Source organism: Mugil cephalus, chromosome 1, assembly GCF_022458985.1.
Source record: "Mugil cephalus isolate CIBA_MC_2020 chromosome 1, CIBA_Mcephalus_1.1, whole genome shotgun sequence".
Classification (NCBI taxonomy): domain Eukaryota; kingdom Metazoa; phylum Chordata; class Actinopteri; order Mugiliformes; family Mugilidae; genus Mugil; species Mugil cephalus.
The window spans coordinates 32952466-32965932 of record NC_061770.1 but is presented as its reverse complement, the minus strand read 5'-3'; the positions used below and the strand labels follow the sequence as shown (position 1 = coordinate 32965932).

Genomic DNA, 13467 nt, shown 5'->3' with positions numbered 1-13467 from the left:
TCTGGTACAGTGTAACCGTCATGTTCAGTTGATTTAACAACCCCTGTAAAATCATTAATGATTAAAGGGTGTTAGTTCCTTTGTCTGCCTGTAGTTGTCCTGTGTTTCTGTGTGTTTGCTTTGTGTTTCGTTTTTACGTGTCTTTTTGGGATGATTATGAGTCTTTGGGATTGATTTGTGTCTGTTTGTGTGGCCCTGTGTTTATTTAGTGGTTGTTTTGTGACTTTCTGGAATCATTATGCATCTTATTTTGTCCCTTTGTAGTGGTTTTGTGTCTCTCTTTTTTTGGTCATTGTTGTGTATTTCTTTGTCCCTCCTTGTTTTTTGTGTCTCTTTGGGACCATTATGAGACTTGGTAGTTATTTTTTCTAGTTGTAGTCGTCTTCTTATCTCTTGCATCTCTTAGTAGTAGTTTTGTATCACTTTGTCTTTGTTTTGCGTCTCACTGTTTTGCCTGTCCGTAGTTGTTTTGTGTCTTTCTTTTGATTTTAAGTCTCTCTGTAGTTGTTGCTTCATTGTCGTTGTGGTTCAATTTTGTGAGTTTTTAGTTGTTTAGCCTATTTTTTGTGTCACTTAGTAGTTTTTTGTGTGTATTTGTCGTCATTTTCACAGTAGTTTTTTTGGTTGTGACTCATGACCAGGGTCAGTCCAAAGTCTTCCTCCTTTTTTTATTGTTGTTTGTTAATGCTAATTGTTTTGCTAGCTAATTGTTTTGTCCTCCGCATTATCGCTTCCGGCTGGTGACGTCACACAGCCGGAGCGCGTGCGGCTTGTGTGTATCGGTGAAAACAGGGAAGCTCGGAGAAAGTCCACCTCAGCCCGAAACTCTGCGCAAAACTTCAGAGTTTTAAGAACTAACCGCAAAGATCGGACCGATTCACTTGTCGGAAGCTGGCGAACACGGAGCCGAAGTGTGTAACTGAACCCGGGCGTCATTTCGGCCGATGAAGTTGACGGTGTTTGGGTGAACTTGTCTCGAAAAAGCAAGAGGAGGAGGAGGAGGAGGAGGAGGAGGAGGAGGAATAATGTCACCGTTTTTCTGAGCCAACTCCATTTTCTATCTGAGCTGGAGGAAGGGAAATAAAGGGATAAAGAGGTGAAAGGGTAAGGGATAAATAAATAGGTGCGTAAATAAATAAAGAGCAGGAGAAATGGCCGAGGCTCGGCCGGAGGAAGAGGAGGAGAACATGATGAGGGACACCCGGGAACAAGTGGTCCGACGACCGCCGAACAGCTCCGGAGGTAAAAGAGCGAAAAACACAAACTCAACTCTTCTCTGTTTTAACCGATTAATCCCGATTTATAGTCAACGTGTCGACTGCTGTGGTTAAAACCAGCTGTCACAGGTCAGATACTTTTCTAAGACTCAAAATACAAACATGAAACTTCACTGTCCGCACGTATCTAGCGACAAAGCTTTAAAAAAAATCTACTTATTTGTTTAAAATTCTTAATATTCGAGGGTTTCTGTTGCATTTTTTGGTGAGTTTAAAGCTTCTCTGTGCTCGTAAATCTCTCTTTACTGTGATATTTGTAGCGGGGCTGTAAAATCTCTCACATTGTTGATGCAAGTCGACGAAAACTGAAAACTACAAAAAAAAAAAAAAGTCTGGTCTAAAAATACAAGTTAATTGCAGGTTTAAATGTCTGCATCGTTTATCACCAGCACCGAAAGAATATTTAGGTTTGATATTCTCATTATATATATATATGTAAATAAATAAATAAATAATCATAGTGGACGTAAAAAGCCGATTAATCGACTTGTTCGAACTGACTTTGGTTGAAGAGACTTTAAGATGGTCTTCTGCAGGTTTCTGATCTCATCATCTGTTTATTTTTTAAATAATCCTTATTTTTGATTAGCTTTTATGAGCATTTATGGACCAGATCAGTTGTTAATGATGAACTGATTAATTGATCGTTTTTTATTTGAGTCGTTGTTTAAAAATTGTGTTTCAAAATTGATTTAGTCATTTTAAAATCAAAATGTGGAAAATTCCTTGACTTTATTTTACTTTCATGACCTTAAACTACATATTACTGAATTTCTGGCTCTTGGTACTTTGTGTATCTCATCTTTATTTACTTATTATGTTTTTTTTTTTGTTTTTTTTTTGGACCGAATCATTGGTAATTTATTAATCAAAAGGATTTTTGACAGTGAACATGTGAATTTGGGTTGATAACTGCTTCCTTTATACATCTGTTCTACTTTAACCCAACATCAGCATTTGTAGGTTTGTGTTTGAATCCAAATAAGTTGAAATGTCACAATTTATAGTGGAAACGGTTGTTTTATTAGTCAATTTGCTGATCAGCTTTGCTTTCTAACTGTTGTCACAATCACTTTTAAAACAAAAATGCAAAAATTTGACTTTAATGACCTTAAACTACACATTGCTGAATGTTTGACTGATGGCCATTCGCACAGCTCAGGCTTTTTCACTTTAAATGACATTTGATTGACCAGATTGGTCTGATATCATTACCAAATATTCAGCCTATTGATCAGTAGTGAAAGAGCCTGTTTGAAAGATTAAAGTCAGACACTCATTTATAATCTGCTTCCTTCGTACATGCATACTTCTTGAACTCTAGTTTAAAAGTGGAGATCAGTGGCAGATTAATGAATCATTTAAGCGAGAATGAGTTGGCATCTATTCTGATTATCATTTTAGTCATTCCATAAAGAAAGACCGGAAATTCTCCGTTTACAGCCCCAAATGAGCTTAAACTATGTGTTTTACTATGTTTTGACTCTTGGCTTTTTTAAAAATCTCCTCTAGGACTTTCTTTTTACCTGTATTGATCAGATCATTGGTTATTCATTAACGTAAGTTATGATTGGCCCTTTAGTAACCGCTTTATTTACACATTCACGCAGAAACTGACAGGCAAAAACGTTTTGTATTAACATGGGTGTAGCTTTCTGGAACCCAGCACGATAAATTCTTGTACCAACATGAGATCTTGTCACTATCTGGGTCAAAGTTTGCATGCGTAAATACACTGAGGCAGTTCCCTGTTGACAGTTATGGCGCTTTAATCTGTGCCAAGATTTCAGCAACTCGGTCTTGGTCTCGTTCAGGGAAACACAAGTTATAGTTTAACATGACCTGATCCTTCGAGGGAATAAAACAGAATAGAATAGAATAGAGTGTATTTATTGTCATTGTACAGGTACATCACAATTAAGGTCACCTAAGGCCCCCATTAGGTACTGAAGAGGAAGGAAATGTGCAAAACTAGAATACAAAATATGTACAAAATATAAAACACTAACATGACTTAACAAACCCGTTCGCACATAATAATGAGTCACAGATATTGCACGTCACATGAAATTATTGCACAAGTTGACGCATGTGGAGTTATTGTACATATTCATTGCACCTTGTTATGAGAATTATAGCGGGAATTATTGCACATCGTCTGTTTGTTGTTTGACTTGTTCAGTGCGCTCCTTTATAAATGTGATGAGTTCAGATGGTGCCGTTCACATGACGCATGCTTGAAATGATAATATGACGCAATATCACCTGTTGACGCGTGACGCTTTTTTTTAGCTGTTTTGCTTTTAACTGTTGAAAAAGTCGAGTGTTTGTGGTGGATGTTGGAGACGACAGAGCAGGATGAGGAATCACTTCTCTGCTTCTGTAAATGGTTTTATTGTTGTAGCTGTTTGTTTGGGAGAAGAGGAAACGGAGAAAATAGGTAGTTAGCATTTGACTGAAAGGTGAGCCGACAGGCTAGTGTGAGCAGATACACTAACAATTTTGAGATTATGTAAATACAGGCCATTTTTGTGGGGGTTTTTTTTGCCGCTTTAATGACCAAAGATTAACTGAGTCCTGCTGCTTTTACCTCTTTAACAATCCAGTTTAATTTCATGCTAGTGGCAATGTTTTCAGCCTCGACCCCACACAAAGCTAGTTGGTTGCTCGTGGCCGTCAAAGGCTCTGGTTACCTTGGTAACGCTCTTATGTTTCTGAGTACAACAATCTGAACATAAAAAAAATATTCCCTTTGTGCGCATGGAGCTAGCTCTGCTTGATGTAGCGTGTTATTGGCCTGGTGCGTCTGGTGGTTTTGAGGGAATCTGCGATCGCGTCATGTGTCAATTAGTTGCCCATCTCTTACATGTGTTCAAGTTGCTGCCAGCAACAAACAGTTCTTTGTCTCTTGTTGTTGCAAACTGTCAACATTGACGTTCCGCCTCGGTTTCCACGACACTGCGAGCCCGTTATCACCGTGATGAATTTGGTGGTCGGGAAAAAAAGTGGTGGGCGTTGTTTCCCTGAGGCAAACGTTTGGAGAAGAGGTCAGGTTAATACTTGTACGTTAAGTTGACGCAGAGGCTAGTGGGGGTAGCCAGGTTTGTTAATCCTGGTTTAGTATTTCCGGCGTCTTCTCCATCCCTGCAATTTTCAAATTGATTGTTTCGCATCAATAAAGAATCTGTAAGGTTAACTGAGGAGATTTGTATGACTCGTGTTTAATGAAAGTTCGGGGAAAGTTTCAGTTGCCGTTGGCTGCGTTTTGCAAAATAAAAGCGTTATTTCTGAAATTTCAATACAGTTCTGTTTCCATTGAAAGGTGTTTTGTGAATGAGCTGTAACTCTGGTAAAGTCCCGTCTTTCGGTATCCCATAATCCTCTTAAATTCTCGGCTTCACTTTGTGGAAGACGGACTTCAATGAACTGGTCACGTGACTCCCTGCGTCATCTCCAGTTGAAGCTGGTGACGGGGAAATGCCACAAAAAGTGTTTCAGTTGCACTTTTGCGACACAGTTATGTCAACGTATCTGGAAAAACGTTCAATAAAAATGTTTTAGTGATATCTGAGACATGTTAAGAAATGTGTTTCCATTTTGTTTCCAAGTTTTGCACGTTTCTACGAGTAATGGAAACGACTGTCGAAAGTGGCGGTGGAAGTAGAACCAAAAATGAACCTGACTGGCAAAAAAGCTGACTCGCGTTTGGGCGCGATGCCATAGGGCGAGCCAGACCGACGAGGCACAAGTGTAAATAAATGACTCACACCAGTGCCACAGGCTACGTACGTAGGCGCCCTGTCATTGCTGCAACATCCCAGAATGTGTTTTCCACAGACCCATGGTCAGTGTAGAGCCTGGTTGCCTTTAAGGAGAGCAGCAGCAGCAGCAGCAACATTAGCATCCACCAACTGTATAAACATCACAACAATAAAATGTTCTCAAGTGTAAAATGTGACATTTACGCTCATGGTTTTGCCCCAAACATAAAACCAAAGACTTCCACCAAACGTCTGTTTCCCTTAACTGTTCGTCGGCTACTTTTTAAAGGACAAAGAAATAAATTTAAACGTGGTAAAAGTCTCACTGGGTTTTAAATATGAGCTCATTGACACCACAAACTAATGCGCTGGAAAACAATCTGAAGTGTTTGTGTGCTGCATTCCTGGTCTCTCTGGGGATTTAATGATTTAAGTGCAGTCTGTCTGTTATTGATTTCTGTGGCATCCGTTTGTCTTTGGCTTCTCATTAGCGTTCGGTAATGCAGCTTAATTAAAGCCTTTTTTTAATTTAAAGTCAAACCGCGGCTCTGCTTTATATTCGTACATATCAGAAAACCAATTTATTGAAATTTGTTGGATGCAGTCGCCTTTTGGACGAAACTGCAGATGAATATTTTGAGCTGGATACGTTTATTTTACCCAATCAAACGTTTTGACCCTTTTTTTTTTTTTCCCCCACATGGAGCTCGTCTGGGAACGTTACATGTGATAAATGTCACATGTGGGCGTCCCAAGTTTGTATTCGGCTTCCTAAACGTGTCAACAGCTTTAGACATGTGCTGCCGCTAGCTTCAAACCAGCTCTGAAAGAGTTAGCAAAGTTTTATATTCCGACCAGCACTGATTTCAGGCCGTCAGAGTTTACTGCACTTTAAACAGGTGCAAAATGACCAGTACGAGGCAAAACTGAGCAAGTTACATATCACTGAGTCTTATCATGCCCCAGGTTTGCTGTTTTTGAGCATTAAAACAGCCGACGGGGACGATGTTCCTGACCTGAAGCGCCCAGATATATAAAACTACCTCATTAACTTTCCTTCGTAAATAGTTTCTGTTATATACCAACCTTTAATAATGTTAACACAGTTTAAATGAATCTCTAAAAGCACCACAACATACATGAAATTATTCTTTTATCTTTATTTATTATACAAGTGTTCAATCCCGAATTTCTATCTCATTGTGAATATGTTTAGCACTAAATGAGCAACATCCCTTTGTAATCTACATTATAAACATTAGACTAACTTGGACATTGCGTTAAAAACTAAACAAACAAGTCTTGGAAAATGCTGGATTCTGTCCCAGATAAAAAGTGAGGGATCTCACTTTATTGCTTTAATCCACATCTGCCGTCTTGCGGGATCTTTGGGAATCCCATAAAACGATTTCCACTTTGCTTTTCCCTGACCATTCTGACATCCTGGGACACAACAACCCAACCACCGAAAAATCATTAGAGAAGAGTGCTTTGCTGCCAATATGGCGGCGTTGTGATTAACCACAGTGACGTCAGGTCCCGGAGCTCTATTTAGCTAATTAAGTTCAGTAGAATATAAGACGGTACACAGTCAAAAAGCAGTTTGTTTTACTTAAAATGAAAATCCTGCGCCTACGACTAAGTTGTGTGGAGAAGGAAAAGCATCTGTAGTACGGCAACTTTATTAATACCGGCTTTCACCTGGGTTGTCACGAAACAACTTTGACAGAAGAAAAAGACCAAAACAATTACAATATTCCACATTTTTGTTATATGTTAAATGTTTGCAGGTTTCTTAAAACCTTTAGCTAATTGTCCAAGATCAGTCAACTTTTTTTTTTTTCATGTTCAGAGAAACTTCGGAAACCAACCTGAATTTTCCCCAACCGCAGCATTTTTCTCCATTGGGAACTGCTTCTGCTCTAGTTGGTTTTGTTTTCAAGAAAATGTCTGTGATTGGTTGTCGGACTATCCAGCTACAAGCAAGTTTTTTTCTCTATCAAGTGAAACGTGTCCCATAATGAAATCCTAGGCTAGTTCAGAGACAATTAGTTATAGCTCAGTGTAGCTCGTTGCTAATTTGGATCTTCTAATGTCTTGAGCTGGTCTGTTGGTGTATAATGGATTTTAACCTATTAACATTACATCTTCACATGTCTAAATAAAGCACTGAGAGGGAATCTGTGACCAATAAAGACAAAACAAATGCTGAGGCTGCTGAAAACTTCAGTTTGATCACTTGTTACTGAAAACAAAACTTCTCTCTTGTCAAAACATTACATGTACACCTTTAAGGAAGTAGATTCAGCAAGATTTTACCAGAAAGCACCGGCTCAGTTTCCCCAATCAAAACAGTGAATATATGTTTTTCTTTTTACCGACCTCCTTGCGCCAAACACGAAAACCCAAAAGATGACGAGTGCAGAATAAAATTTGCTGCGTGGTGCATCTGGACGTTTGAAGGCAGCTCCAACCCAGAGCTCAGAGAGCCAGCCCGCTGCAGGACAAACATCTGGAAGTGTTAAAACTCTGATGACTCCAGCAGAATCCAGCTGTAGCCAATCGCAGTCTGACTTCCTGGACGGTGTCTGCCAATCAGGAAGCTGGCCAGATCAGACGGGTGGGCCAATTTTACAGGCAGAGAAAGAAGGGGAAAAGAAGAAGAAGAAGAAGAAGGAGAAGGAGAGGACAGAAGAGAGATATTTTTTGAGTGTTGGAATAGTAGGAAAAAGAAGATTATTCCTTGAGACAACGTCTAAAGTTGGTTTGGAGTGTGGAGAAGGAGAGGAGGTAGGAAGTGAGAACATTAACTGAAGAAGGGAAGTGCAGCTCTGCTTTTCTTTTCTTTCCCTTCATTTCTTTCTGTTAAAATATGTATACATATATATTTATAAACTCTACTGATTCTCAGTCATTCCGACATTGGCGAAACAGACCAGAAGCTAAAGCTGCTACTCCATTTTTGGACAAAATGTTGCTGCCTACAAACAGTGTGAAGTGCTGACTGTTGTCCAAGAAATTCTTTGCACTGACGTCTGGGGCAGAAAATTAGCTAAAATTGTTTTTCCACGAATGTGGCTCTAAAAGCGAGTCAGCGCCTCTAGATGTTAAAAGGACCAACTTGACAGCAGAAATAAACGTGTTTGCAGCCTGGTTTCATAAATAGTTAAAAAGTAAAAGTACTGTTTGTGTCTAAAAAATATTTCACATTTCACGCCCACAACGTTTTTATCGGAAAAAAGTAGGTAACTGTTGGGAACTGATTCTGGTCCAGCAAAGTCAAAGCACAGCGTTTAGTTTGTTAACAACGAAATTATTGATTGGTTGTCGGATTATCCAATAGATGCAGAGGTCCTCTTAGCTAGCTAATTAGAGCTAACTTCTTACCTGCTTTTGGCTAGGCTAGTTAGCTGGTGGCTTTTAGTGTTTTACTGTCGTTCTTAGGTAGAGGGTGGAAGTGTTGGTTGAAGTGAAGCCGCATGTCCCATCACTTCTTACCCGCTGCTGTTGGCTAGGCTAGTTAGCTGGTGCCTTCTTGGTGGTTGCTTGTTGGTAGCTGACTGCTAGCCTGCTGGTTAGTTTTTCAGTTGGACTGAGCTTCTAAATGTGTTTTGCCTCGGATCATGGCACAAGGGATTGGAGCACCTTATCCTGTGTATTTATGAATACCTTCATATATCTGGTGCTGCCAGTTGCTGTATAATGGTTTTGTTGGAGGTTTTAACCTATAAATATTCCATCTTCTTACAGCAGAAGAATCCACTGAGAGTAAATTTGTGGTCAATAAAACCAAAACATTGATTTTTAGAAAATATCGAGGCTGCTGAAAACTGTCAACTAGATTGTTTGTTACTAAAAACAAACCACATCTCTTGTGACAATTCTTGTTAACATTATATGTACACCCTTAAGGAAGTGCAGTCTGCAGGGTGGTGGTGTGTTTGAATTTTATTAGCAGTTTTTGATCAATGCCACCGTCACCTATCAATGAAAGTTTCTCTTTCTCTTTGCAGGTCGTCGAAAACCAGAAAACCGTCACAGGTACGACATTCTGCACTTAGTCCTTCCTGACAGGTTTGGTCAAGATAAGTAACTGTTACCAGGAAGTAATCTGTCCCACATGTAGACTTTAGCCACTTTGAACCGAGCTGAGGTGTGTTTCATGTTGACTCGAGGCAAAAAGAGACGGTCTCTTTGATCTCAGCCTCTCGTGAAAGTAACTACAGAGTAGATCGGTCGACTCTGTGGTTTCATAGGCCGACGCGGCCTCAGGCCTCAGTTTTCCTCGGCAGAGTCGGCAGGAGCTACTGACTTTCCTCCCCGTTGGTCTCCGGTTCTGACACACTCCTGAAGGTATTTTGGCTCTTGGCCGGTTGGCATGGCAACTAGCCGGAGGAGTCATAGGGTTTAAAGACGGTGTGAGTTTACGGTGGGAAACAAAGCCTCTCTTCTGTTAAATGATAGGTTAACTGGCAGCAGAACGGACTGTAAGAAGGCTGAGGATGTTCAAGATCTTAAAGTGTCTATAAGAGTGATCACATAGATAGAAAAGAACTCCCTTTGAAAGGTTGTAGTATGTTCTCTTTAGTAAATATCCACCAAGTCCAATTTCTTGTCTTTTTTGAAATCCTCTTTTTGCCTCATCAGAGTTGTTAGTGTAACCTGAACTTGGATGATTGACCGAACTTCACTGATCCCTTTTTATGTTCTTACTTTTAAACTTCTATTCAAGGAAAACACAACGACAAACAGTATTTCATCAATAACCGCTGAGAGCAAATAGCGTTGTTATAAATGATTTACTTTTTAATGATTCCATTCAACAAAACCATTCAGTGTGTAGACATAAATAGTGAATGCAGTGTTGAGAACGATTTTAATTTCAATAACTTGTGCTGACTGTAATAGTAAAAAGATCTGTATTAATTTTATTATTATTGCTGACGCTCACTTAGTTGTTGTTGACATTCTTCACATTAATGGAGGTTTATCTAGTTTAGTTTTATAAGTCAATGTTTGCAAAAACAAACTGCATAAAACTTGTAAATGCACTGATAAGCAGTGCTGCCATGCTATCCATTAGCATCGCCATTAGCATCGCCATTAGCATGTGCTCTACACTCAGACAAAGTCTGCAACGAAACAACACTGACCACTGCGCTTCCTGGAGACAGTGTGAAGGAGAACAATCTTCCAGAAAGGGTTAGAGAGTTTATGGCAGCGTTGGATGACCAGAATATTTCTGGAGTAGAGCTAACCTCTCCACACCGCATTAACTTAGACAGAAAGATTTATTGGACTGAATCCAGTCGACTCTAGGAGAAGACAAGGAAAGACTTTAGGAATGTACAGGAGACCAACTTTAGATCAGTTCACAGATTGGAGGATACTCAATATTTAAATACCCTTATTGGATTGGAGCAATACACCATGACCAGGACATCCCTAGTAGAGAGACTTCATTCAGTGAAGTCCAACAACCGGACAAAATTGTCTCGATGTGTTGAGGTTTAAAGCTGATGGATTTTCTGTTGAGATGCTCTGACGTAGCTGCTGTGATTGGTCAAATTTGCATCTCACTGCATCTCTGTTTAGAGAATCACCTACTTCCTACCTTTGGACATATGCTCGATATGCTCTACCAGCATTTAAAACCTTTACAAACACGTCTCAAATAATGGGGGGAAAAGCTGCTACAACATAAAAACTGCATTTGCAAAGACGCCAACTCCAAGTTAAAAAGCCAAAGTGCACACCCACCCAAAAGTGAGTGCAAACTCGAAGAGGAGTTTCTTATTTTGTCCGTTGCCTTTTCAGTAAACAGGGAGGAATGGAAAGAGGGGGAAAGGAGGAGTGGTTTTCCACCAATGTTCAAAGCACAGCCATGAGTCTTGGGCAGTGTCAGGGCTGAGTCATGTGTGTCTGTTCATGGTTAAGACAAAGAAGAAACAGACCGAAAAGACGATTTAAGAACGAGCTGCAGAAACGTCTGACCTCCTGCTGTCATCTGAGTGAGTCTGTTGTTTCTTAACCTGCCTAGCAACCGCCTATTTGCTTTATTTATTTTAAGGTCTCTTTCAGGGAATTTAGCTGAATAAGCCGTCCGCTTATTGGGGAAAAACAAGGTTTGACATTTTGACATTCAGCTGTAAAAAGCTTTGAAAACGTGGCCTGTAGGACACAATGGAGTCAAATGTCATGTTAGAAGCACCAAGGAATTGAGTTCCTTTCCTTTTCTGCGATTGCTGTTGTTTTAGTTATTTAGAATTTAGAACGATGAAACCCATCTGTTCACTTAAAAACAGATGTAAAAATTGTAGTTTCCCAATGTTTAAACTGGAACATTTTCTGTACAAGCTGCCTCAGATACGTCGTCAGTTTCAACACTGCTTTCTTTTAGTTTTCTCATCGTTCCACACTTCGTTAGTTGTGGAAGTTGTCCAGGACTTGGTGGTGCTATCGTCACCCCCCCCATGAATGATGAAGAGGTTGGATCAATTATGGTCAAGTTCTCAATATATCAGAACTGTAAATGGTGACCTCAACTGGGTCAAAACAAGAAATTTAATTATTGTTCCCAAGAGAGAGATGTGTTTTAGTGGTGACCCCATCAAGTTTTTTGGCAGCTTTGGCGCTAGAGGTTTTGACGCTACATGGATGTGGTTTTGGTTTATGGCAAACCTAAAAAAAAAAAAGTAACTACAGTCTATCAGGCTTGGCTGAAGCCCAGTCAAATCCAGTTACATGAAAAATGCTTGGATCGGCCCCAGTGCTAAACGGGACATCTCTGATCTCCAGGACAGATGGTAGTCACGATGCTAATGGTAATAGATAATAGTAGCAAAGGCTAGCATGGCTGCCATTAGAGCTTGAAATGGGCTCATTATTCATAGCTTAAAAACTGTTTGTCATTGTGGTTACGTTTGAATAAAAGTTTAAAAGTGAGACTATTGGTTGATCTGTCTTTGGGTGGCTTTGATGCTGGGCAACTACCAGTAAAACCCAAGAAGAAGAAGGTGTTTTGACTGGACTGCGACCGCTGGGTCTGAGTGACGAAGCCCATGTGGAAATGCAAAAGCTGCAGTTCATCCAGTGGCCACTTGAGGCTCCAAAAGGGAGCAAATCCTCATAGACCCCCATGTAAAAAAAAAAAAAGGCCAACTTTACAGCACGTCTACAGCCTGGTACAAAAAAAATATTTTGGTCTCGGGGGCTGAATTTTTTTGTAACGTATTCATTTATTTTTTATTAAGTTTTAAAGTTCTCCATAATTAAGGGCGCTTTGAGTGACAGGCAGTGGAGAGTTGGGTGGGTAAAGCTCATCCAACATGGCGACAGCTCCATTTTCAAGCTTCAGAATCCAAACAGTCAATGATTTTGACACTACGGAGACATGGTTTTTGGTTATGGCAGACCTAAAACAAATGACTACAAATCAAGCCCCGTCCGATCCAGTTATTTGAAAAATGCCTGGACCGGCTCCAGCACCAACCGGGACGTCCTCGTTCTCTAGGGCAGATGCTAGTGGAGATAATAGTGGTGATGGCATTTTGATTTATGGCGGACCTAAAATCAGTAACTACAAAAGATTTTCAGTCACAAGTAGACGCTATAGTTGCAGCCAAACTGAAGTCCTGACGGTTTCCTCAAATAGTTGATTGACAGTTAAAGTCCGTGGTCCAGGTGTTGTCCTTTAGATTTGTCCTTTGTGTCTTTATACCTCAGAGCACGGAGCTGAGTGGAGACTGAAAAGTTCCAAGTGTTGGGACTGGCTGGGTCAAACGAGGTATTTTTCGTCACTGGAAAAAAAAAAAAAAGAGAGAGAGAGTTTTATAGAGGGAGGGAGGAGATGGCAGCAACAGAGGTGAAATGAAGTGACTCATGGTTTCCTCTTTCTTTTCTTCTTCTTTCTGCAGCCAGGGTCCTCTCTCGTCCATCAGAGCAGCCATCAAGAGAAGTGAGTATTCGCTCTCGACTTCTTCTTTGAATTATTTCATCTAAGTAGAAGTAGAGTAAACGTTGGTAATTAATCTAACAGAGCTGTGGGTGGTGAGGTCAGGAAACCTTTCAAAAACTGGAAAATGTGCATCATGACCTTTTTGCAGGGTGATTTAGTCCTGGTTGCCTGGTTAGACCTTTGGGTTTCCGTTCTGTAAAGCCTAAATCTTCTTGTGCCGTCACAGGAAATGCAACAAAAAATGAAAACGTGGTTGTCTAGACGACGACACTCCCTGGGAAACCAAACATGTTTGTTTCCATTCACATGTTTTATTGATCAGCTGCTATTTAAATCCTTTACTAGTTCATAAAAGGTTACGATCACAGCTGCGTTCAACCCACAGAACAGAAATCCAGTGTAACAATAAAGATCCTCAGGTTTCTCGTTCTTCTATCTTTCTTTGTTGTCTTTTTCGTCTTCTTGTTTGTCT

At 40.1% G+C, this 13467-nt stretch overlaps 1 protein-coding gene across 1 annotated transcript in view; it reads left to right on the top strand.

Moving 5' to 3' along the window:
* The first annotated feature begins 118 nt into the window (after positions 1 to 118).
* Positions 119 to 13467, top strand: part of LOC125014597 (SH3 domain-containing protein 19-like) — a 27473-nt gene continuing 14124 nt past the window's right edge. Inside the window, exons 1-3 of the mRNA XM_047595818.1 lie at positions 119 to 1242; positions 9052 to 9079; positions 12955 to 12995. Coding sequence (XP_047451774.1) covers positions 1152 to 1242; positions 9052 to 9079; positions 12955 to 12995 — 160 coding nt within the window. The 5' untranslated portion in view covers positions 119 to 1151. The remainder of the gene's footprint in view (positions 1243 to 9051; positions 9080 to 12954; positions 12996 to 13467) is intronic.